The following is a 23,903-nucleotide window of genomic DNA, read 5'->3' as shown; positions in this document are numbered from 1 at the left end:
AAGGTCCCGCTTTTAGGGGAAGGCAAGTGATACCTATTCTCCACACATGGTGAGACACTTTGCCAGTATGTCTTAAGCTGAGAGTTTGAAATATTTTCCTAGTTATGCAGAATAATTCTCAAGGACATCGTCAGGTTGGACCAGCTCTCAGAGCATAAAATAGAAAATGTAAGCTATTTAATCATTTTTGTTAGAAGCGGTCTTAAGGACAATTCAACATGTGAGAGAAGACAGATTTTTATGGGTTATGTCTGTTTGGAAATAGTAGCTCAAGGGATGTGAAGAAGTCGGAGCTTAACTGTACTGTCAGTGGTCTTAGACACCTACAGGTATTTCACATGAGCTGGTGGTTGCAGTTCTCGGTTTCTTCTGGGGATGAGAAGGAAGTACAGGAATTGGACAATAATCTAATCTTCACTCACAGAGACTGTGCTTATGAAGGTGACAGTACCTGGTGAAGAAATCGGAAGTTGATCTACTTGAAATACCAGCTGCTTTGAGGCACTGGAGGCGGCTAGAGAGGGATATATTCAGGCCTGAGCGCTCCCGTCACACAGGCTTGCAGACTGCCTGCCCAGCTCCTCCAGGAACACGGGTAAGTGCTTCCAGAAGCTCTGTGTAACTCCATGAATCCTTTCTGAAAACAATAAGGATTATGGTCTTTTCTTATCCTGCTTCTATTAATATTTCTTTGGTATGGTGGTACTTCACTTATTCTGCCAGAGCAAAAGTAAAACATCTTTTTCTCCTGATTTAGTTCTTAGATTATTTATTTATTTCCCAAAAAACCTTGCTTCTTTGGAAGCACATGTGATCAGGGGTAAGATGTCCAAGACCCACAAATCCTTCAAGTAAGATCCTTCTATAGAGGAAGGTGCCTAACAGGAGATGGCTGAATGTTACCACATCAGTCTTTGCCTGGTGTCTGTTATAAACCATTTTTTACCCAGTCTTAATGCAATCACTAAGGAGGAAAAGATAAAGATATTCTATTACTTTTTCACAAATTTTCTTTAAAGACTAATTTCAATAGTCCTCTAATTAAGAAATGCATACCAGTTCATTTTAAAAGGCTTGAAAAGTAAGAAGAGGAGAAATGTTGATTGCCAGAATCGCGCAACCCACATATACAGCATTAAAAAAAAAAAAAAAAACTTATTACAGTATTACAGACTAACCTCCCTTCACTAGAGTGATTATAAAATGCATCTGATGCTCTTCCAGGACTTCCAGACCACATCCGGCCACCATGAGTTCCCTCGGTGAAGCAATCATCCACCTTGCAATCGATCTGTTCCACCAGATCAGAAAATCAGAGAAGGAAAACATCTTCCTGTCCCCTTTCAGTATCTCGTCAGCCTTAGCCATGACTTACTTAGGGGCCCGAGAAAACACTGCATCAGAAATGCAGAAGGTAGGTGGCAGCTGCCTTTCCGTCACAGGTTTGCATGGTTTGTCTGCTGGCTGGAGTGCAGATGACCACAGGTCTGGCTGTCCCCGGGGGTCCCACGGGAAGCTCAAGCAGCCCCACGACTGGGTGGGCACAGAGAGGGGCACACACTCTCCCGCAGGGCTCCCCACCACCTTCCTGTGCCTGGACTTCCTCTGGGGGCTGGGATGACCCCCTATAATCGCCCAACAACCAGAGGTGAGGCTTTAATGAAAGGCTTTAATGAAAGAAGTGAGGCACTGACTAAAATCCATGGGACGCATCTTTACATGGTTCCTCAACGATGAATGAATAACGACACACGATTCTTTAAAGTGGATAGCAGCCAAGCATCTTTGTGTTTTCCACACACAGATTGTGTTTTTTAAGGATGAAAGCTTTCACTGAACATTTCTGTGTTCTTTTTCTTTGTTTCTTTTTGAGTTTGTTTCTGTGAGGGGCATTTATTTGGTATATAGTCTTGTTTGTGTGTATTCTTTTCTCCTTCCATTGTTTCTTTTTTACTTACTCTGATGTGTATAGTTCGTTACAGACTCCTTGTCCCACTTCCTGTCTTCTCCAGGTCCTTCACTTCAATGAAATCACAGAGAACCCAAGAGGAAGAGCTACAAGAAATCTCGTGAGTCAGACAGCATTGGATGTAGAGGAGGTCATATGTCCCCGAGGGTCGTAGTTCAAACTGGGGATTTCAGATAAACGGGGAGAAGTCCATTTTTAGAGGTCATGCTGGGCAAGATAGACCGGAGAGAGTTGTTTCTCAGTTCACGTGTGTGTGCGTGTGTGAAATCATTCAGTTATGTCCTACTCTTTGTGACCCCGTGGACTGTAGCCCACCAGGCTCCTCTGTTCATGGAATTCTCCAGGCAAGAAGACTGCAGTGGGTTGCCGTGCCCTCCTCCGAGGGATCTTCCCGCCCCAGGGATTGAACCAGCATCTCTCATGTCTCCTGCTTCAGGACACAGGTTCTTTACCACTGGCACTGCCTGGAAAGCCCTCTCATTTCACATGACATACTTATTTGCTTCCCTGGTGGCTCAGATGGCAAAGCATCTGTCTGCAATGAGGGAGACCTGGGTTCGATCCCTGGGTCGGGAAGATCCACTGGAGAAGGAAATGGCAGCCCACTCCAGTGTTCTTGCCTGAAAAATTCCATGGACGGAGGAGCCTGGTGGGCTACAGTCCGTGGGATCACAGAGTCGGACACGACGGAACAGCTTCACTTCACTTCCCTTCACTTATTTACTTCACATCTTTGTTTTTCTGAAAGTAGAGAAGCATATGCTTAAAATCAGGAGCTCTGAAACCTGAAGGAGCTTCAAATAGTGATCTGCTGTTCAGGAATGAGGAACATGGCAAAAATACGCTGGCTCTCAGCCACAATGACTTCATCCCAATTAGCCAGGAGCAATAAAAGGTTTGCTGCATCACATGCAAATACATTCAAGTAGGACAGCAGGGCCAGGGTATGGAAACTCTGATAAAGGTTATATATTATTATTATAGAATAAAAATAAGTATGTTAATCACAATATGTTGCTACAATTATATACTTTTAATTAACTCTTAAGTTAGATTAAGAGCAATAAGCATATGATCAAGTGTATTTTGGAGTATTTTGGAAAATGAATGAGAGCTACCGTTTATCTAAACAGTCTAAAACTCTTAGGCAGAAAGTGAGAGATTCTGAATTGAGACAAGCCTACGTTGAAAAAGTTATCTGTATCTCCTTGGAGAAGTTTCTTAGCTCTCTGAGCTCTCCTGTTTTCATGGGAATGGCACTGAAGACTTAGAGATGCTGAGGGACAGCTGTTCCCAGTCTGTCTGGCTCCCACTGTTCCTACACTGGGAAGTGTGGCCGTCACAATGCAGAACCACAGATCACAGTCAACAGGTCTTAGAAGGTAATCCCTCAAAGGGATATAACAGGGCATCAAATCACAACATAGGACAATATACAGATTTCATGTTCTCACACAGCTGATGACTGTTAGAAGTTCTCCATGGCTCTAGCCCTCCAGGAGCTTGCGTTTAGCCAAGACCTTTCCCCTAACCATTGGAGACAACTGAGAGACAATGCGGTAATGGAATGCTGATGCATCTCTAGTTCAACAGAGAGAAGGTTGGGGTGTGTTAGAGCAGGAAGAGAGAGTTACCTGGAAGATTTAATGTAAAGATTAGGAAGGCTAATTCCAGTAACACAGGCCAGTTAGGAGAAATAAACACAAACATCATCCCTGGGGATACCACCCTCTAGACAGGGATATAACAGACCTCTGGGGGTGTAGTGTTTACATTGACAGAGAATCCATTGAGCTCAATTTTTGACGTTTGAAGGTTGAAAAGCCAGGAAAAGTTCATCATCACTTTCAAAAGCTTCTGACGGAATTAAAGAAATCCACTGATGCCTATGAGCTGAGTGTTGCCAACAGGCTCTATGGAGAACAGGAGTTTCCATTTCTCCGGGTGAGTTTCCTGGTCTGTCACACCTTTAGTCTTCATCCCAGGTCCTTCGGCCCCATCTCCTAATGGGGGGGGGGGGGGGGGGCTGGCACGGAGGGGGCAGAGGAGCCTGGGGACCCACACGGGGCATTTCTTCCAGGGGCGCCGGGCTACCCGACCACAACCCTACCCACTGGAGTGTCTCAGAGGCTGATAGCACACCAATGAGGTGGGGCTATGGATTGGCCTATGAACTCTGCTTGATCAGGATTTAACACAATTTAATTTAATTTGGAAATACCTACATAGTTACTGATAAATTACTTTTCATTCCTCCTTTCTTCCTGCTCATGTCATAGGAATACATGGATAATGTTAAGAAATTTTATCTAGCCAGTGTGGAATCTGCTGATTTTAAAAATGCTGCAGAGGAAAGTCGAAAGATGATTAATTCCTGGGTGGAGAGCCAAACCAATGGTAGGTTATGAGAGAGTCACCCATTAAAATCACTGTTGTGTCCCCGCTGTGTGTGAACACAGGGCTCGAGATTGCAGAGGGTGGGGAGGCCCTGCAAGGGGTGGACGGTCCACGTCAGTGAGGAGAGAAACGGGCGGGGGGCTCCCAGGACCAGTCCCCTGCAGGCACAACTGAGTCTGGTTGACAGTGTCTTTGCGGATCCCAAGTCTCTGCCCAGACTTCAGGTTGATTCATAAGTTTTTCTTTTAATTAGAGGCTTAACTTCTGGGTTATGATCCCTAAGAGAAGATATTAGAAAGGGTCCCTTTGTTAATTGGGAAACAACATTCTCTCCCCCAAACCACCCTTTTTGAATAAATGACCACATGCAGGAGGAGGCTCCTGGCCCACATCCCCCTCCCACAGGATTGTCACAGGTGTCCTCCCCACCCAGAGAGGGGGCTGGACAATGTCTCCATCCCATGAGCCTTATCCTATCTCCCTTCTGAAATATAGTCTTAGCCTACAGCAGCTCAACGTGGAGAATGAAAAAGACTCCTCAGGGAATGGTGTCTGCCTTGTGCTCTAGATTACTGGGTGCATATTGGTTGTCCAGAAGAATATTCTGGCTACTTCTTCGGAATATTGAGCTCAACTTTCAAAAGACAGAGAGGGAGTAAGGAAGGAAGAAAAGGAGAATGAACACAGGGTGGAGGAAACAGGAAAGGGCACGCAGGGAGGCAGTGAGGGAGGGATGCAGAAAATTTGACTTGTGGAAACCTTATCTAGACTCAGTTCATCACGATTCCTTGTGAGATGACTGATGTCCCCACACACACAGACTGAACACCTTCCCAGTCAGGAGCAGGGGCGTCTCCATGAGGGCAACTCCATCAGGCTGGGGCCATGAGCAAAGCCTCACCTGGTGAACCACTGGGCATGGAGTCCCTCATGGGCTGACTTGTGTGAATATTTGATCATCACTTGCAACTTTCTAACCATCTTCCAGACAAACCACTCCTACCTTTCATGACAGACTTTTGATTTTCTGACTTTGCAGGAAAAATCAAAGATCTGTTTCCCAAAGACTCTCTCGACAGCACTACTGCTCTGGTTCTGGTGAACGCTGTCTATTTCAAAGGGCAGTGGAACCAGGAATTTAAGAAAGAAAATACTGTGGAGGAAAAGTTTTGGCTGAACAAGGTATTGTCTGTAATTAATTTTTAATAATGTAACATAGCTCTGTGTGCAATGTGAAAGTTAAATACATATTTGATCATTTCTTCTATAACTGCTAGTAGAAGTAGGATCTATCGAGGCTGTCTTTTTTTCCCTTTATTTAGTTGGTAAGAGTTGAAGAAACTCTTGTCTCTAATTCACAGATTTCCCACACCATCTCTTAGAAGGAAGATGAGTTTGGTATCTCAGTAAGATTATCTTTTTTTTTCTTTTGGACTAATGCCCATTTAACATTTTTTGCCACATGAATTTATTGCAGGATACAAGCAAACCTGTGCACATGATGAAACAAGCCAATCATTTCAATTTTGTGTCACTGGAGGACGTGCAAGCCAAGATCCTGGAAATACCGTACAAAGGCGATGAGCTAAGCATGATGGTGCTGCTGCCCAATGAAGTAGATGGTCTGCAGGAGGTAAAACCCAGCAGCTATGACTCTTCATGCTGTTGCTTAAATTGCTGGTGACACAGGGCCTGTGTGGGCTGTTCACGGAAGCAGTGCTCACAGAATGCTGGTGATGCGCCGTTAAAGCAAAGTACTAGAGTGTGTTACTTCTTCTCTGTGTTGAGTCTAATGGAAAATCATGAAGGCGAACTTGGCATCCTGTCACTTTCCAAAAAAATAAACCTTCCAGTGCAATATGGAAGAATATGTAGAAAATCTTAACTTCACAGGCCCAGTAATATTCTGAGAAAACTAGAATATCAGTTCAAAAAATAATACGCTTGGCTCACACGTTAATATTTTGCAACCATCAAAACCTCACCTATTCCAGTCTATTCATTTGAAGACAGGGGAAACTAAGAGTCAAATAGATGACTCATGGAAAATATATGCAAATTCACACATGAACAAAATCAAACAAAAACAATGCTGAGCTCCATTCTGCAGACTGAATCACATGCTTCGTAGAGACGAGACAAACCAACCTATCCTGATGCTCACTTTCTATTTAGAAGTATTCTCTCAGAGTTATTTGGAGCCTCATTGCTGGGAATTTTTAAAAAAAGTGAATCTTACTTTTAGCATTGTTATATTGGTTCAAGATAATTTGTAAAGAAACCAATAACAATATCTGGCATATAAAAGTCATACCATAAATGGCCATCTGCAATTACTATAATAGCCAATGATGCTGAATTTGCAATGAACTTGCCACACATTAAATATATATGCAGTAGCTTAGGGACTAACACACAATGCTTAAAAATATTAATTAAGTAAACACATGCACTGAATCTCTACTTAATGGTGGTATTATGTAACAATTTAAACTTGATTAGAGAAACACATCTATACAGGAAAAGTTTTCAAATAGGTCAAGTAAGTAAAAGGAATAATAATGAGTTGTACACTATAATTATATCATGCAAATAACTATGCACAAAAAGACAGTAACAAGACAAGACTATTTGAAAATGAAACATGTAGTGCTCTGGCAACTTAAGAAGTGAAGATATATAGTTCATCTTTTACAAAATAAATTTATTTAATGGTTCTGCTGTTATATATGGGTATATATACACATATATATACAGAAAGCTCAGTTTATCACATAAATATTACAAAATATTCAGCTTATAATATATAACGAGATTACATGCAATACATAAATATTATATGTATATAGTATAGTAAGTTTATATGTATAATATAACTGAATCTCCTGTATTCATGTTTACTGTTAAAATAAAGCTTTTCCATACATTTCAATCCAAGGTTGGTGGGCTCCATGACCACTGAGACTCCTGACAGTTGTTCCTTTCCCACTGTTACAGCTTGAAGATCAGCTCACTGCTGAGAAGTTAATAGAGTGGACGAGCCCACAGAATATGGGGAAGACACAGGTGGATTTATACCTGCCTCGGTTTAAAGTGGAAGAGAGCTATGACCTCGTGCCCACACTGCAAGCCCTGGGGATGGTGGACGCCTTCCGTGATGGGGTGGCTGATTTCTCGGGCATGACCGAGGGATGTGATCTGGTGGTGTCGATGGTCGTCCACAAGTCCTTTGTGGAGGTGACCGAGGAGGGCACGGAGGCTGCAGCTGCTTCCGGCGTAGAAATTACTGTAAGAGCAGGAAGAAATTCTGAGAGTTTCCGCTGCGATCACCCCTTCCTGTTCCTCATCAAGCACATCAAGACCAACAGCATCCTCTTCTGGGGCCGAGTCTCTTCCCCTTAGACGTCCTTGGCCAGCGGCCACACTGGGGGACGTTCAGAGAGCTGTTCCCGGAGCTTGAATGCTGGTGTAACAATATCCTTGGATTTATTTTCCTTTCCAACCTTATAGTCATCCTTAAGAATATAATCGCTGAAAGAGCATGTCTTCTCCCTCTCTTTCCACAAACACATGTAAACCTACTCTATTTCCTCATGGAAACTCCCATTTGGACAAAATGTTCAACATATGATAAAAGGATATGTCAATATTATATCTTCACCTAACTTTGAAATAATATATCTGCTGTTTCAAAAATCACATCTATTATTCAAGTCTACTCAGCTAGACCTCCACATTTATTTGCGTTTAAGTGATATAGGGGACGCTTACAAGCTGAAAATGTTTGCTCTTATGAAACAGGTGATCAATAAAACAGTACTTTTTCAGTTTACTTGCTGTTTTTCTTTTTCTTCCTTCTTTCTTTTCAACGAAGTGCAAGGGGCCTGCCATACATTGGAAAGATAATTTGGAAACATATGAATTTATTAAAAAGAGCATGATAAGCCTGAAGAAGTAGGCTGGAACCAGAATGTGAAAGGATTATAGCCCAGGTTAAGATCTGGCCGCCTCAAATATTGGAAGGAAAGTGAAGCAAGGAAAATTCTCATACCTTACTGGTGGGGATACAAGACGGTGTGACTTTGGGCTTCCCAGGTGGTGCAGCAGTAAAGAATCCACCTGCAAATGCAAGAAACGCAAGGGACGTGGGTTTGATCCCTGGGTCGGGAAGATCCCCTGGAGGAGGAAATGGCAATCCACTCCAGTGTTCTTGCCTGGAGAATTCCATGGACAGAGGAGCCTGGCGGACTACACAGTCCATGGGGTCACAAAGAGTTGGACATGACTGAACACCTGAGCATGCAATCTTAACTTGGAAGTGAAAATAAATAGCACCGAGTGGGACCTTCCTGGTCACCAAATCCTTTTCTTGTCCCAGCTTGTTACTCATAAGAAAACGGTTTTAGTCTCCTGGGTTTTCCTGAGTACCAAAGTGAAAGTCGCTCAGTTGTGTCTGACTCTTTGTGACCCATAGACTATACAGTCCATGGAATTCTCCAGGCCAGAATACTGGAGTGGGTAGCCTTTCCCTTCTCCAGGGGATCTTCCCAACCCAGGGATCGAACCCAGATCTCCCACATTGCAGGCAGGTTCTTTACCAGCTGAGCCACAAGGCAAGTCCAACAATGCTGAAGTGGGTAGCCTATCCCTTCTCCAGGGGATCTTTCCGACCCAGGAATTGAACTGGGGTCTCCTGCACTGCAGGCAGAATTTTGACCAACTGAGCTATGAGGGAAGCCCTTGAGTACCAAAGGGCAGATTCAAACAGTTGCTAATCAGGCAAGGAAGGAAATGCAGAAACAAAGGAGGAACAATTAAGAAACTATAGCGCAACTTTAAGGTGGGATCCTGGTTCCCCCTCAAGGGATATAACATGTTTGAGCTTTTCTGCAGGAACTAAGCCCCCCCTCCCAAGTGGAGGATGGTAACTTCCTTCTGGCTGAGCAAACTTTTCCTAGAGCACCACCCTGCTAACAACCAATTGGAAGAGAATCATCTGCCCTGCAGCGCTCACCCCAAATTTTGCTTATAAAAAGTCCTCCCTCCAAATCATCGGAGAGTTCAGAGTTTTTTGGGTTTTTGCTTTTTTAGCACAAGCCATTCATTCTCCTTGCTTAGTCCTGCAATAAACCTTTCTCTGCTCCAATCTCTGACGTTTCAGTTTGTTTGACCTCTCTACATGGGGCACACAAACTTGTTTGACTCAGACAGTAAAGAATCTGCCTGCAATGCAGGAGACTCGGGTTCAATCCCTGAGTCGGGAAGATCCCGTAGAGTAGGAAATGGCAACCCAGTCCAGTATTCTTCCATGGAAAATTTCATGGATGGAAGAACCTGGCGGTGTACCGTCCATGGGTTGGTAAAAGAGTTGGATACGACTGACCGATTGATACACAAACTCACACAAAAGGATAGAAACTGTCAGACTATATTTAAAAAGCAAGACCCGGTGTAATAAAGAGTCTGACTCATTTTTAATAATTGACTATTGACAACATCCTGTGGTTTAGTCACTCAGTCGTGTCTGACTCTTTGTGACCCCACGGACTGTAGCCCGCCAGGCTCCTCTGTCCACGGGACTCTCCAGGCAAGAACACTGGAGAGGAGTGCCATTGCCTTCTCCTGACAACATTCTAGTCCCACCCCTTTTTGTTTCCCTCTAACCCGCCCCCCAACTCCCCACCCGCCCCCACCCCCCAGCCCCCAGCCCCCACCCCCCCAGCCCCCCAGCCCCCCACCCCCACCCCCCAGCCCCCAGCCCCCACCCCTACCCCCACCCCCCACCCCCACCCCCCCAGGCCCCACCCCCAGCCCCCACCCCCAGCCCCCAGCCCCCAGCCCCCAGCCCCACCCGCCCCCCACCCCCACACACACAACACTAAGCCAGCTGACGAGGAAAGGCCTGGAGCTCCCTCCCCCGGTACCTGTAGGAAGTGCAAGCCAAGCAAGCCCAGCCGAGCCCAGGAGCCCTTCCCCCGGCCCAGCTCCTCACCACGGTCAAGCCCTCCAGGGTCTCGGCAGCCAGGAACCCTGCCACAGGCTCCCCAGAAGCCTCATTACACGAGGAATTAACATTCGTGGGGCAGGTGTGGAATCATTAATCTCAATATCCAACCCTTTTTTTTTTTGGTGGGGAGTCCATTTTACACCCGTGGGATGACCACAACATCCCAGTCTGTGATGTCTACTTAAGACAAAAAGCAGGACTTCCCTGGTGGGCCAGTGGTTAAGAATCTGCCTGCCAGTGCAGAGGACACGGGTTCGATCCCTGGTCCAGGAAGACCCCGCATGCTGGGGAGCTACAGCTGCTGAGCCCCTGCACCCGAGAGCCTGTGCTCCACAGCCAGAGAAGTCACCGCCTGAGAAGCCCGAGAACCCCAACTGGAGAAAGCCGCGTGCAGCAACAAAGACCCGGAGCAGTCAAAACTAAATAAATAAATAAACAAATCTTTTTTAAAAACCTCACTTAAGAACACGTATAGGTTAACTGAAAAGATGGCAAAAGGCACAGCCTGCCACGCTGGCCATATGAAAGCCTAATTGGTTACATTATTATTAGGCAAATTAAACCGCAGGAGGGGGCTATTCTCAGGGATGCAGAGGTAGAGACATGTGATGGAAACAGATCAGGGGGCCAGAAGAGGGTCTAGAAGCAGACCGAGCGTGTGTACACGTCACAAAGATTCCAGGGCACTTAAATCACTGAGGGTGAATGTAGTCTTTTCAGAATACAAGTGACGCTGGAATGATTGAATGTCCACATTAAAATTAATGAGCCACTGAAGAGGAAAAGTTAAAATTTTACATAACCTCCTTCTCCTGCTGCCTCTGTAATTCAGCTTGCCCCTTGCAAAGTCTGGATCACGTAGGTCACATAGTCTCAGATAGGAACTGGAGTTTATCTCACTCACCCTTGTCCTGCTCTTTGCAATTGCCCAGCCCCTGCAAACCTGCTTAGTTGTGCCTGTCCATGTAAAGACCAGGCATCCCCCTCCCCATCTTGACCACTGTTCCTGCGCGTGAAACCCCTTGGTTTAAACCAGACTGTTCACAGCTAGTGTTGTCACTACAGTCTGTCTATAAAAACTCTGTAATCCCTTTGTTCAGGGCTCAGAGCCTGGAGTGTTAACTCCTCTGGGCCTGCCGGCGTAATAAACCTGAGTCCTCCAACTCTACAAGTGTGGTGCTTGGTTTCTCAAGTACTGGTTTCTGCAACACCACACGCATATTTCACAAAAATTAATTCAAACTAAATCATAGAACTGCCATATGACCCAGCAATCCCCCTGCTGGGCATACACACTGAGACAACCAGAATTGAAAGAGACACATATACCCCAATGTTCACCACAGCACTGTTTACGATAGCCAGGACATGGAAGCAACCTAGATGCCCATCAGCAGATGAATGGATAAGAAAGCTGTGGTACATATACACAATGGAATATTACTCAACCATTAAAAAGAATACATTTGAATCAGTTCTAATGAGGTGGATGAAACTGGAGCCCATTATACAGAGTGAAGTAAGCCAGAAAGAAAAAAACCAATACAGTATACTAAGGCATATATATGGAATTTAGAAAGACGGTAACAATAACCCTATATGTGAGACAGCAAAAGAGACACAGATGTATAGAACAGTCTTTTGGACTCTGTGGGAGAAGGCGACGGTGGGATGATTTGAGAGAATAGCGTTGAAACACGTATATTATCATATGTGAAGCGGATCGCCAGTCCAGGTTCGATGCATGAGACAGGGTGCTCAGGGCTGGTGCACTGGGATGACCCTGAGGGATGGGATGGGGAGGGAGGTGGGAGGGGGGGCTCAGGATGGGGAACACATGTACACCCATGGCTGATTCATGTCAATGTATGGTAAAAACCACTACAATATTGTAAAGTAAGTAGCCTCCAATTAAAATAAATAAATAAATAAAAAAGACTATTGGGTATACAAAAAAATAAAAATAAAAAAAATCATAGATCTAAATGCAAAAGCTCAATACCATAAAACTTCTAGGAGAAAGTCTTAGCAGACTTGAGATAGACAAAGATTTCTCTAATAAGACAGAAAAACAGAAATCATAAAAGAAAAAATTAATGAATTGGATCCCATTAAAATTTAAAACTGCTTTTCAATGACACCATTAAGAAAAATACATCTGACAGAAAATTTTTATTTAGAATATATTAAAAGAAATTACACATCAATAATGAGAAAGCAAACAATCTAATAAAAATGGGCAAAAAATTTGAACAGATATTTCACATAAGAATATACATGCAGGGTCAATATGCACATGAAAAGATGCTCAACATTATTAGTCAAAAGGAAAATGCATAACCACAATGAGATGCCACCTCACGTCCACGAGAATGGCTATAATGAAGCAGATTGGCCACACCACCCACCGGTGTGTCATCAGGGCGACTGCGATGTTCACTCACTGCTTGTAGTAGAAAATGGTACAGCCATTTTGGAGAACATATTAGCTGTTTCTTATACAATTAAACATGTATTTATCATCTGACCCAGTAATTTCACCCCTGACTATCTACTCAAAGAGAAGTGAAAACATACGTTCACACACTTATGGGCATAGTAACATTATTCATTGGCTTCCCTGGTGACTCAGTGGTAAAGAATCCACCTGCAATGCAGGAGACGTGAGTTCAACCCCCATGTTGGGGCGATCCCCTGGAAAAGGAAAGGGCTACTCACTCCAGTATTCTTGTCTGGAGACTCCCAGGGACAGAGCAGTCTGGCAGGCTACAGTCCATGCGGTCACAAAAGATTTGGACACGACTTAGCAACTAAACAACAAGCATTGTGTACAGCTGCCATACACTGGAAGCAACAAAAATGCCCGTCAATGAGTAAATGGATAAACAAAATGTGGTTTATCCAGATGTGGAACACTGCTTGTCAGTAGATAGTAATCAACTACTGATGTCCCAGCTAGTCTCATGAATCTCAAAACAGTGCCGAGTGACAGAAGCTAGACATAAAAGAGGACATAGTCTGAATCCATTTGAATGAAACTAGAAATGACAGATCCACCCTGGAGTGATTGAAGGCAGATCAGCTGTTGGCTGATCAGGGTTTGTTCAAGGAACGCTGACTCAGAAGCAAAGCAAAGAACCTCGGAGGATGATGCAAGTGTTCTGTATTCTGGGTGTGATAGTGTTTTCATGTGCACATTTATCAAAATGTGTCAAGTTCTAAGCTTAAAATGGTGTATTTTATGATCACATTTATTTCACAATATCAAAATGCTCATGAAAATGACAATGGATAATCTACTATTTATTTGAACAGCGGATGAAAACATGGGAATCCTCTCTGCCTGGTAGATTGCTTTATTTTGTTTTGGTTTTTGAGTTTTAATTTATGTTTTGCTAACGTGTTTCTCAATTCTCTTTCCTAGGTTCAGTTTGCCACACTATATGCTAAGAAAGAAAAAAGCAGCACATGAACTGAATATAAATCTTTGTTTTCTTTTACTCCTGTGTTATAAGCTACCAAAATATTAAAACTGGTGGGAGTCTCAAAATCACTAGTCCACGGTCTTCACAAAAGAGACTGTTTCTCTCCATTAGTGCACAAAAGTACAAAGCATTGATTTCCTAGAGGAAATCAGTGGAAGACTATTAAGGAGCCTTGATTTGACTTGCCATCTGCACGTCACAAACAAAACATTTCAGTTTCAGAGAAAATTGTAAATATATACACTATTGCAGTCATTAATCATTGATTTTCATGGTAAGGCTGGAATTCAAGTAAAGCAATTTTTTAAAGAGCAGGCTATTTCCATAAGCCTATGAACACCCCAGCACCGGTGGTGGTGGTGGTTCTCCACCAAGGCAGGGACCGTACTAAGGAGAAGAAAATCGGCCAAAGAAAAGGACGCTGTCGGACTCGTTGTGCCTGATGAAGAACAGGAAAGGGTGATTGCAGTGAAAACGTTCCCAGTCCGGGGCCGCCGTGACGGCGAAGCCCACAGCGGTGGCGGCCGCAGCCTCCGTGCCCGCCTCGGTCACCTCCAGCACCGCTCTGTGCAGCAGCCTGTGGGCCCGCAGCCCGGCGCCCCCGGGGCTCCCCGCGAGGCCGGCGGCGCGCAGCCCCGCGGAGGCGGCCTCCAGGTCGTAACTGCCGGCCGCCCGGAACCGGGGCAAGTGCAAGTCCACGGCCCTCTCTTCCATACGCCCCGCGCTAGTCCACTCTATTAACTTCTCAGGAGTTATTTTATCTATAATCTGTTAAGGAAAAAAAGAGAAGAATGGCCTGATCATCAGTGCAAATTCAAAACAGTGCAATACTAGTGTATGTCAGTCAGAAATTATTAATATTAGTTTTAGTAACAAATGAAAGCAGAAATTTTATTTCACTCAACTGCTATATATATATATATATGTATATATATATACACACACACACACACACACTAGGCTCTCCTCTTATATTTCTATATTTAAATTATCTGAATATGTTTGAAAATCTATTGCATGTACATTTTTAAGTCATTTCTTATTCTATCAACTTAATATATATTATTTCATTTTTTACCATTCCCTTTTAATCTTTGTCTACATATGTATTATATAATTTCTATACTATCTTATATAATGAATATTATAATATAGTTTATATATTACTATATTATAATGAACTTAATTTATAAAATTATAATGAATGCAATTTATATTATATTAATATATAATATATATTTATATAGTTGCAATTACATTGAATATCCACTTTCTTTTTTTTTTTTTCTTCTTTTTTTTCCCATTTATTTTTATTAGTTGGAGGCTAATTACTTTACAATATTGTAGTGATTTTTGCCATACATTGACATGAATCAGCCATGGATTTACATGTATTCCCCATCCCGATCCCGCCTCCCACCTCCCTCTCCACCTGACCCCTCTGGGTCTTCCCAGTGCACCAGCCCTGAGCACTTGTCTCATGCATCCAACCTGGGCTGGTGATCTGTTTCACCCTTGACAATATACATGTTTCGATGCTGTTCTCTCTAAACATCCCACCCTCGCCTTCTCCCACAGAGTCCAAAAGTCTGTTCTGTACATCTGTGTCTCTTTTTTCTGTTTTGCATATAGGGTTATCGTTAACATCTTTCTAAATTCCATATATATGCCTTAGTATACTGTATTGGTGTTTTTCTTTCTGGCTTACTTCACTACAGTATCTATTAATAATAAAATTATGATTATTATTATTATAAACTTCAAGTCCAGCATCCTAGTGTCTGACTCTTTGCAACCCCATAGACTCTAACCTGCCAGGTTCTTCTGTCCATGGAGTTCTCCAGACAGCAATACTGGAGTGGCTTTCCATTTCCTTCTCCAGGGGATCTTTCCTACCCAGGGATCGAACCTATGTCTCCTGTATTGCAGGCAGATTCTTTACTATCTGAGTCACCAGGTATTTAATGAAGATGCTACTGATTTGGCTCAAAAAGTAAATTTTATTCTCTTGAATTATTTCCCTACAGCAATTCCCACGACTGCAGTTTTTGAGTCAGATTATGAATACTTTACAGCTTGCAGATAAATGCCTTGTTAGAACAGTAAGTAGTATGTCCATCTCATAAAGCTTGCATACATACTGTCATTTTGCTTTCCCAAAATATTTGCCAACATATAATGCTGCTAAACATGTTTCACAGAAGCAGCACAGCATCTAATATCTTAATAATACAGCATCCATTGATTTATTGAGCACTTTCCAAGAACTGGACCCATTCTAGGCAAGTTTTTTTCATGTCCTAGATCCATTCTAGGAGATATCTTAGAGTTGGTCCAGGGTGTACATGTATATGTATGTGTGCGCATATATATATGTTATATATATATTCTAATCATTACAACGCACACATTAAGAACTATGGAACCCATTTTATAAATGAGAAAATATTGAGGTTCAAAGAAATTAAGAAACATCAAAGGGTAGAAAGCTACTAAATAGAAGAATAGGGATTTGAAACAACCTTCCTGTTCTCCAAAATACAGGCTACTCACCACATCAATATTTTAACTACAAAGTAGCTTTAGTTTAAGTATTAGTCACTCAGTTGTGTTTGACTTTTTTTGACCCCATGGACTATAGCTTGTCAGGCTCCTGTGACCATGGGATTTTGCAGGCAAGAATCCTGGAGCAGGTTGCCATTCCCTTTTCCAGGGGACCTTCCCACCCCAGGTATCAAACCCAGGTTTCCCCCATTACAGACAGATTCTTTACTGTCTGAGCAACCAGTGGACAGGCCTAAATCAAGGGATTTATGATTAAGGGTCCTATGGACTTTTACTATGAGTCAAGGTAGGTTTATTTGGGGTTAAAAAAACATACTGGTAAGTGACGCTGATTATGGGGAGGCTGTGGCACGTGGGGGCACAAGGTGTATTGGAAATCTCTGTACCTTCCTCTAAGTTTTGCTGTAAACATAAAATTGCCCTTTAAAAGTCTTTTAAAAAATGAAATGTCTAAAAAAGGAATTCAGAAAGTCCAACAGCCTGTGAATAGAATTCAAAATTGCTGTCTACGTGCATAGGTGATTTTCTTCCCTGGGAAAGAGGGTCCACAGAGATCAACCACTTTGAAGAATGGTGGGAGATCTTTAGAACTCCTATGTGACCTCAAATGTTCATGTTATCTCATCCCCAAATATTTTAGTATTGGTTCTTCTCAATAAACCTGCCACCATTTAATGCTCCTCTTTAGATACCCATCTTTACCTGCTGCAGACACAGAAATATTTTCTATTTCACCAGCTCCAGATCAGAGCCCTAACTCTAGACACACCCAGAAACAAGCTCTGGGATAGAGCCTCAGGAGATGAAGGCAGAACAAGGAAGAGGCAAGGCTTTACCTTCTCCAGACCGTCGATGTCATTGGGCAGCAGCACGAACATGCTGAGGTCATGGTTTCGATACGGAAGGCCCAGAATTTTGGCTGGCACGTCCTCCAGGGTCTTGAAGCTAAAGGACTGGCGCTGTGTCATCATCAGCACAGACTTGCTTGTGCTCTGCAACGAGTCAGCAGAGCTCACGGTCAAGGGGCAGAAGGCCACCAAGGGGGCCCCAAAATAATTCCCGCAACCTAAGACCATGCTAGAGACCAGAGCCTAGGAGTCAGCATTTTATATACATATATATCTCACACTGTTGTTGTCTAGTGGCTAAGTTGTGTCCGACTCTTTGTGACCCTTTGGACGTAGCCTGCCAGGCTCCTCAGTCCATCGGATTTTTCAGGCACGAATACTGGAATGGGTTGTCATTTCCTCCTCCAGGGGATCTTCCCGACCCAGGGATTGAACCTGCGTCTCCTACATTAGCAGGCAGATTCTTTAACCCTGAGCCACCTGGGAAGTCATACACCATGTACATTTGCTCAAATATGACTTCAGATTCTACATTTTATCTGTAAGCATATCACATAAATTAATTAAAGAACATACCTTATTCAGCCAAAATTCCTCCTCCTTGGTATTTTCTTTCTTAAACTCCCTGTTCCATTGCCCTTTAAAATAAATTACGTTCACCACCACCAGCTTGATGGAGCTGCTTAAAGAGCCGTCTGGAAGCAGGTCCTTGATTTTTTCTGCAAATGAACAGCAACAAGAACAAAATGGGTCCATCTTCAAAATTACAAGTGCTACACATGGCAGATACAATGAACATGGACTTGACCGATCGTTTCAAACTCAGCCAGGTCAGCACCTGAAGGCTTTGCCAACAAAGAGTTCGCTGGCAGAAATCATAGGAGGTTCTCACTTTGCCCATCGCCAGTTTATCCCATGGGATAAACTGAGGTGTGAGGGCCAAGAACTCAGGCTCTGGAGTCAGATTGCCTCTGCTGGCATCCAGCTTTGCCTCTCATTGGCTGAGGGATCTCGGGTAAGTTATTTAAGCTCTCTGGGCCTCAGTTTCCACACCTGTAAAACAGGAATAAAACCTGCCTCACAGAGCTGCTGAAAGGAGTCAATGATTTCCTGTGTAGAAAAGCACTTAGAATATTATCCAGCTCATAATAAGTACTAGGAGTTAGCTACTATTATTTTTATTTAACCCATTCAATATAGCTGCCACCTGAGGTTTAGATATCTCTTATTTCATTGCAAAGGAGCTGATGTTTTATCTCTGGGTTCAGCCCATTCCACTGAAATTCTGAAGAAGACTGCCTTCAACCAACCCTTTGATAGATCCTCTTTTATCCCCCTTTTAAAATTTTCATTTCCTTTGGACTGAGTATGAAGAAGAACTACAATCTAAAATAACAGATGTCTCCCTGATTACTGGAATTTTTTTTTTTTTAATGTATTCTTCCTGGTCAGAGAGCTCGATCCCAGAGCTTGAAGCTAAGAGTTTGCATGCTGCAGTTAAAGACCTCGCGTGCCACCACTGAAGATTCCACAAGCCAAAACTAAGACATGGTACAGCCAAATCCATAAATAAATCTTTTTTAAATGTACTCTGAAATGCTAACACTAAAGCGTCAGCACCGCTCTGCAAACCTTAACGATCTCTCTGGTATTCCTGCGAGTTTGGTTCCTATCAGGGCGTGAGGGCTGGGCAGAGGATGCGGGGCTTCGTCGAGTCCCTGCCTGGACCAGGCTCAAGGCTGCCGCCATCCCTGCAGGAGGCCCAGGCGCGGCTTTAGTGAGAGCTGATGCTTCTCACTGACCGAGAGAAAGGAGCCCTCTGACATTTTTACTTATGGTGCTCACATAAAAGTCAAATGTGACCTCACGACAGACATGAGCCAGGTATCAGGAGCCCCAGAGTCACTGTGATCCCCAGCTATGCGCAAATAATTCTCCACTCCGTGTTTCCACGAAGTTGGCTTCCTGTGGTCCCCTGCCCAATTCCCTTGGCTCTCTCCACACCTGCTGAGCCCATTTCACTGTGCAGTGGATGCTCCCACTCCTCGGCTCCAATCCTGCCCCTCCAACCTAAAATACCCATCTCAGGCCCCCTCCCAAAGCTCGTGCACCCTTATACCCTCTGCAGCGTCCAGCACAGGGCTTCACTCACAGCAGGTACTCAGAAGTGTTTTTATGATGAACGATTCATCCATACACTACCATTTGTTTGGCTTTCAACCCAGGAATTAATCTTCTTTCGACTTTCATCTGCTGCATTTACAAAATCAACAGGTTCCAGAGAAGCATGGTAATGTTTTTCAACATAATCTAAGTATTTCTTTAGGAGAAACAGAGAAGGAATAGAAATAGCTTTAAAATTCAATTTATCCATTGCCATCATTTCTAAATAAATTTATCTGTATATGAAGATGATTAACATTATAAGAAGAGATCTTTTTAGGGACTGGGTGAATTACTTTGAGTACTTCCATGCATATTTTTGTGCAGGTTCAATAGGGTTAAGGCAAAAATGAGATTGTCAAGATGAAAAAGAAGCTCCCAAAAGGTCTGGGTATCTGGAGGACAGGTCGGGAGTGGGGTGTGGTGGAGGGTGAAAGGAAGGGGTGGGAGGGACACCCCCAGTGATGTGGGGTGAGTCAGGCACTCAAATTAGGCAGCTTGCCTCCAGGATCCCAGTCTTAACAGAGTCATTTGGCCATTCCTGAGTACCAGTCACACATGTTGTGAACTCAGCAAAACTCACTTGAAGGAAGAGGTATGTCTTTTCTCCAAACAGCCGGTTGGCTATTTTCAGTTCATAGTCATCATTGGGTTTGCTTATCTCACTCAAAACTCTTTGGAACTGGTGATGTACCTCTTCTGTCTTCTCTAACTTCAAAATCAAAACAAAAACTCAGTGAGTTATCTTGGCACGAGTGAACCTAGATTCACCACCCTCCCCGACCAAGAAGACACCAAGAAGACACGGCAGCCTTGGGGGTTGTCCATGAGCTCAGTGTAGGTTCTGGATGCCATTCTTCCCCCACTGGGAACACCGACTTAACAAGAATCCAGAGACCAGATGCCTTTGGAAGAAACCCCGAAGCCAGCTCAGAGCTTCCTGTCGCCCAGAGAAGCATGAAGCCCAGGAGGAGACCGCACCAAAGCCCAGCCGGACGACTCATGACGTGCACCTCATGGTGTGATTGGGAGAAAACTCTCAACCCCAACTCCCTGAGAAACAAGAGTGGAATGTGTGTCCAACACTCTGGCTTTTCAGAAGCTGCCTGAGGGACTGGTTTCTGTCTTGCCTGAATCTAACTGTCAAGAGGAACAGGCACCAGGCTGGTCACTGAGCACAAAGGCCATCAACACACACCCTAGTCTGCAGCACTACAAACAGACACCAGGGGGAGCGCCTGAGTAGAAGCTAGCAAAGCAGTGAGGTCATCACTGCACTTCTGTGCTGGCTCAGCAGTAAAGCGCATGCCCGCCAATGCAAGAGACAAAAGAGACTCGGGTTCAATCCCTGGGGCAGGAAGATTCACTGGAGGAGGGCATGGCAACCTACTCCAATATTCTTGCCTGGAGAACCCCATGGGCAGAATCCCATATGTGAAAAGCCCACAGATAACATCACACTCAATGCTGAAAGGTTAAAAGCTTTTCACCTAGGAGTGGGCATCTGTCACCCAAGGTGTATCTTTTTCTAGTTTGCACCGAGACTCTGCGTGGGGCCATGCTTGGGAGAAAAAGTGCCTGAAAACAGCTGTGAGCACCGGTGGACTGACCGGACCGCGGAGCAGCTGTCGGACCCAACTGCGCCGTACATGCTCCAGAAGGAAGCCTGACCCCTCATGCATGCATCTGAGCGGTGCAGACAGCCTGGCCCTGTGGGATTGTGAAACGAATGGCTCAACTGTTGGGGGGCTTGAGCCACGATTTTATGAGGGCCTGGGAAAAGGGCTGTGACGTCGGTCATGGCAGATGTGACCTCCCGGGCAGCTCTATTCATCTCTGAATGCCAGCCCTGACCTACGGACTCTTTGCCATGTTTGTACAGACTGTCCTGTGAGTGAGGTATGCTATAACCCTAGAGCTGGATGAGATCTCAAGAAGTCGTTGGTCCTAGGCTAGTATTCTTTTAAATAAAACATCAACAGAGTAGGAAAAGGTCCTTAAAATAAAAATGGAGTGTGGTAAAAGTGTTAGTCACTCAGTCGTGTCTAACTCTGCAATCCCATGGACTGTAGCCCACCAGGCTCCTCTGTCCATGGAATTCTCCAGGCAGGAATACTGGAGTGGGTTGCCATTCCCTTCTCCAGGGGATCTTCCTGATCCAGAGATCAAACCTGGGTCTCCTGCATTGTAGGCGGATTCTTTACCATCTGAGCCACCAGGGAAGCCAGTAGTAATAATATCGCCCACTACTACCACAGCGCCCATGTGGGTAAGTCACCAGTGTGTTCCAATTGCTCTACTAGGCACGTTACAGGGGCTTAAAGAAGATGGACAACTTGCCCCAACTGGCACAGCTATTAAGTGATGAAGCCAGGATTTGAACTCTTAACTCCAAAATGGGCTCCCCAGGTGGTGCTAATGGTAAAGAACTTGCCTGCCAATGCAGCAGACATGGGAAACACGGGTTAGATCCCCGGGTCGGGAAGATCCTCTGGAGAAGGAACTGGCATCCCACTCCAGCATTCTTGCCTGGAGAATTCCATGGACAGAGGAGGCTGGGGTGCTACAGTCCATGGGGTCGAAAAGAGCTGGACACAACTGAAGTGACTTAGCACACACGTGTGCTAACTCCAAAACACATTCCCTCTGCCACAGGGACTCTGCAGTCTATTAGCCTTTATGGATATATATCCTAGTGGTTAGTGAGCACTAAAGCTGAGGTCTCCTCTCAACACTAGGGTTTATTACTGTATGGTACTCTGTAAGCCACATTATTTGGCTGCTATTGTTATTACTGCATCTTCTACATGTTTCCCCAGGGAACCCACATCTACAAAGTCACCACTGGACGCTATGAGACACGTCCTGTTGTTTGTTGTTTAGCTGCTAAGTCGCTCTTCTGCGACCCCATGAACTGTAGCTCGCCAGGCTTTTCTGTCCACGGAATTCTCCAGGCAAGAACACTGGAGTGGGCTGCCACGTCCTTCTCCAGGGGATCTTCCCGACCCGGGGATGAACCCGCGCCTCCTGCTCTGGCCGGTGGGTTCTTTACCGGTGAGCCACCAGGGAAGCCCTTGTCTCCCCGCCTCTTTTTCTTCTTTGATTCTTGAGCTTTCTGTGTCTTTTTCAGAGAAAGGCACCTGGGGAAAAAAAGTACTATGGCAGTGGTGAGAGCAGAGAAAAGCTCACAGGGATCCAGTCAGGGTAAAACGGATGTCTGTTAAACAGACCTCTGTGGTACACAGGAAACTGTCCTGTCCCTGCAAATCATGAAAAGGTCTGGGCTGCGCACTGATCTCACCTCTGCTGGTTAGTCCCTTCATTCATCCGTCCTTGATGTGTCATTTACACCACAGTGGGGATCATGTCATTTCCCCCAGGAGACTCTGTCCTTCTTGCTCTACCTTTAATTATGAGCTTAATGGCTTTGCCACTTCATGGCAAATAGATGGGGAAACAATGGAAACAGTGACAGACTTTATTTTGGGGGAGCTCCAAAATCACTGCAGATGGTGACTGAAGCCAAGGAATTAAAAGACGCTTGATCCTTGGAAGAAAAGGAGCAAGCTATGACAAACCTTTAAAAAGCAGAGACATTACTTTGCCAACAAAGGTCTGTCTAGTTAAAGGTATGGTTTTTCCAGTAGTCCTGTATGGTTGTGAGAGTTGGACTATAAAGAAAGCTGAGCGCCAAAGAATTAATGCTTTTGAACTGTGGTGTTGGAGAAGACTCTTGAGAGTCCCTTGGACTGCAAGAAGAGCCAACCAGTCCATCCTAAAAGATCAGTCCTGAATATTCATTGGAAGAACTGATGCTAAAGCTGAAATGCCAATATTTTGGCCACCTGATGCGAAGAGCTGACTGACTCATTTGAAAAGACCCTGATGCTGGGAAAGATTGAGGGCAGGAGGAGAAGGGGATGACAGAGGGTGGGATGGTTGGATGGCATCATCAACTCAAAGGACATGAGTTTGAGCAAACTCCAGGAGTTGGTGATGGACAGGGAGGCCTGGCGTACTGCAGTCCATGGGGTCACAAAGAGTTGGACACGAGTGAGTGACTGAACTGAAAAGAATTGCTCTGGACAAAGACACTCTCCCAAAGGAATCTCAAGCATTTGGGAGCAGAGGACATGATGGTATTGGAAGCGGGGAAAGGACTTTGCTGATAGACCTGAAATCGCTCCATTCAGATGCTTCCTGTTTCCTGGCCCCAGACCAAGGGAGGCAGGTTTTCGAGGCAATGGCAGAGCACTGCCCCAGAGACACGCCTGTGGCTGGAAAGCAAGGGAAACCCACACTACCTCCTGCGCCTGGGTGGCAGTGGCCCCCGGGGCCACCGGGGGCAGCATTCCGATGGTGGTTGAGATGCCCGCAGGGGAAAACAAGACGTTGCCTTCATCCGTTTTACTCATGTCTTTGAAAAGATCCAACCCAAACCAAGCGCTTGCTGGGGCCAGTGAGTCCAT

General features: G+C 44.5%; 2 protein-coding genes across 4 annotated transcripts; one reads left to right on the top strand and one right to left on the bottom strand.

Annotated features, from left to right (window-relative positions):
- Positions 1-1,249: 1,249 nt before the first annotated feature.
- Positions 1,250-7,768, top strand: LOC133047644 (serpin B4-like). 2 transcript variants are annotated; one of them, XM_061130947.1, is made up of 7 exons: positions 1,250-1,414; positions 2,013-2,069; positions 3,785-3,913; positions 4,249-4,366; positions 5,406-5,548; positions 5,907-5,999; positions 7,364-7,768. In XM_061130947.1, exons 1-7 carry the CDS (start codon positions 1,250-1,252, stop codon positions 7,766-7,768), a joined length of 1,110 nt encoding a protein of 369 aa, XP_060986930.1. The 2 variants fall into 2 exon arrangements, with proteins under 2 accessions (XP_060986930.1, XP_060986929.1); XM_061130946.1 differs by having other exon boundaries at positions 5,844-5,999.
- Positions 7,769-14,245: 6,477 nt separating this feature from the next.
- Positions 14,246-23,903, bottom strand: SERPINB13 (serpin family B member 13). 2 transcript variants are annotated; one of them, XM_061131021.1, is made up of 7 exons: positions 23,739-23,903; positions 22,487-22,574; positions 20,018-20,142; positions 19,474-19,591; positions 17,848-17,990; positions 17,260-17,415; positions 14,246-14,626 (listed from the first exon to the last, which is right to left on the bottom strand). In XM_061131021.1, exons 1-7 carry the CDS (start codon positions 23,901-23,903, stop codon positions 14,246-14,248), a joined length of 1,176 nt encoding a protein of 391 aa, XP_060987004.1. The 2 variants fall into 2 exon arrangements, with proteins under 2 accessions (XP_060987004.1, XP_060987005.1); XM_061131022.1 differs by having other exon boundaries at positions 20,018-20,146; positions 22,521-22,574.

The sequence above is a fragment of the Dama dama genome, chromosome 27, assembly GCF_033118175.1.
Source record: "Dama dama isolate Ldn47 chromosome 27, ASM3311817v1, whole genome shotgun sequence".
In the NCBI taxonomy this organism is placed as follows: domain Eukaryota; kingdom Metazoa; phylum Chordata; class Mammalia; order Artiodactyla; family Cervidae; genus Dama; species Dama dama.
Note: the sequence above shows the minus strand (reverse complement) of the source record. Positions and strands in the feature narration are given on the sequence as shown.

Excerpts from the sequence above, each read along its gene's own strand:
- SERPINB13 (XM_061131021.1), bottom strand. The coding sequence starts at position 23,903 with ATGGACTCACTGGCCCCAGCAAGCGCTTGGTTTGGGTTGGATCTTTTC. Across the intron at positions 17,991-19,473 it reads GGTTGAAAGCCAAACAAATG|AAAAAATCAAGGACCTGCTT; the intron begins GTAGTGTATGGA and ends GTTCATTTGCAG. Across the intron at positions 14,627-17,259 it reads ACATCGACGGTCTGGAGAAG|ATTATAGATAAAATAACTCC; the intron begins GTAAAGCCTTGC and ends TTTCCTTAACAG.
- LOC133047644 (XM_061130946.1), top strand. The coding sequence starts at position 1,250 with ATGAGTTCCCTCGGTGAAGCAATCATCCACCTTGCAATCGATCTGTTC. Across the intron at positions 5,549-5,843 it reads AAAAGTTTTGGCTGAACAAG|GATACAAGCAAACCTGTGCA; the intron begins GTATTGTCTGTA and ends AATTTATTGCAG. Across the intron at positions 6,000-7,363 it reads AAGTAGATGGTCTGCAGGAG|CTTGAAGATCAGCTCACTGC; the intron begins GTAAAACCCAGC and ends CCACTGTTACAG.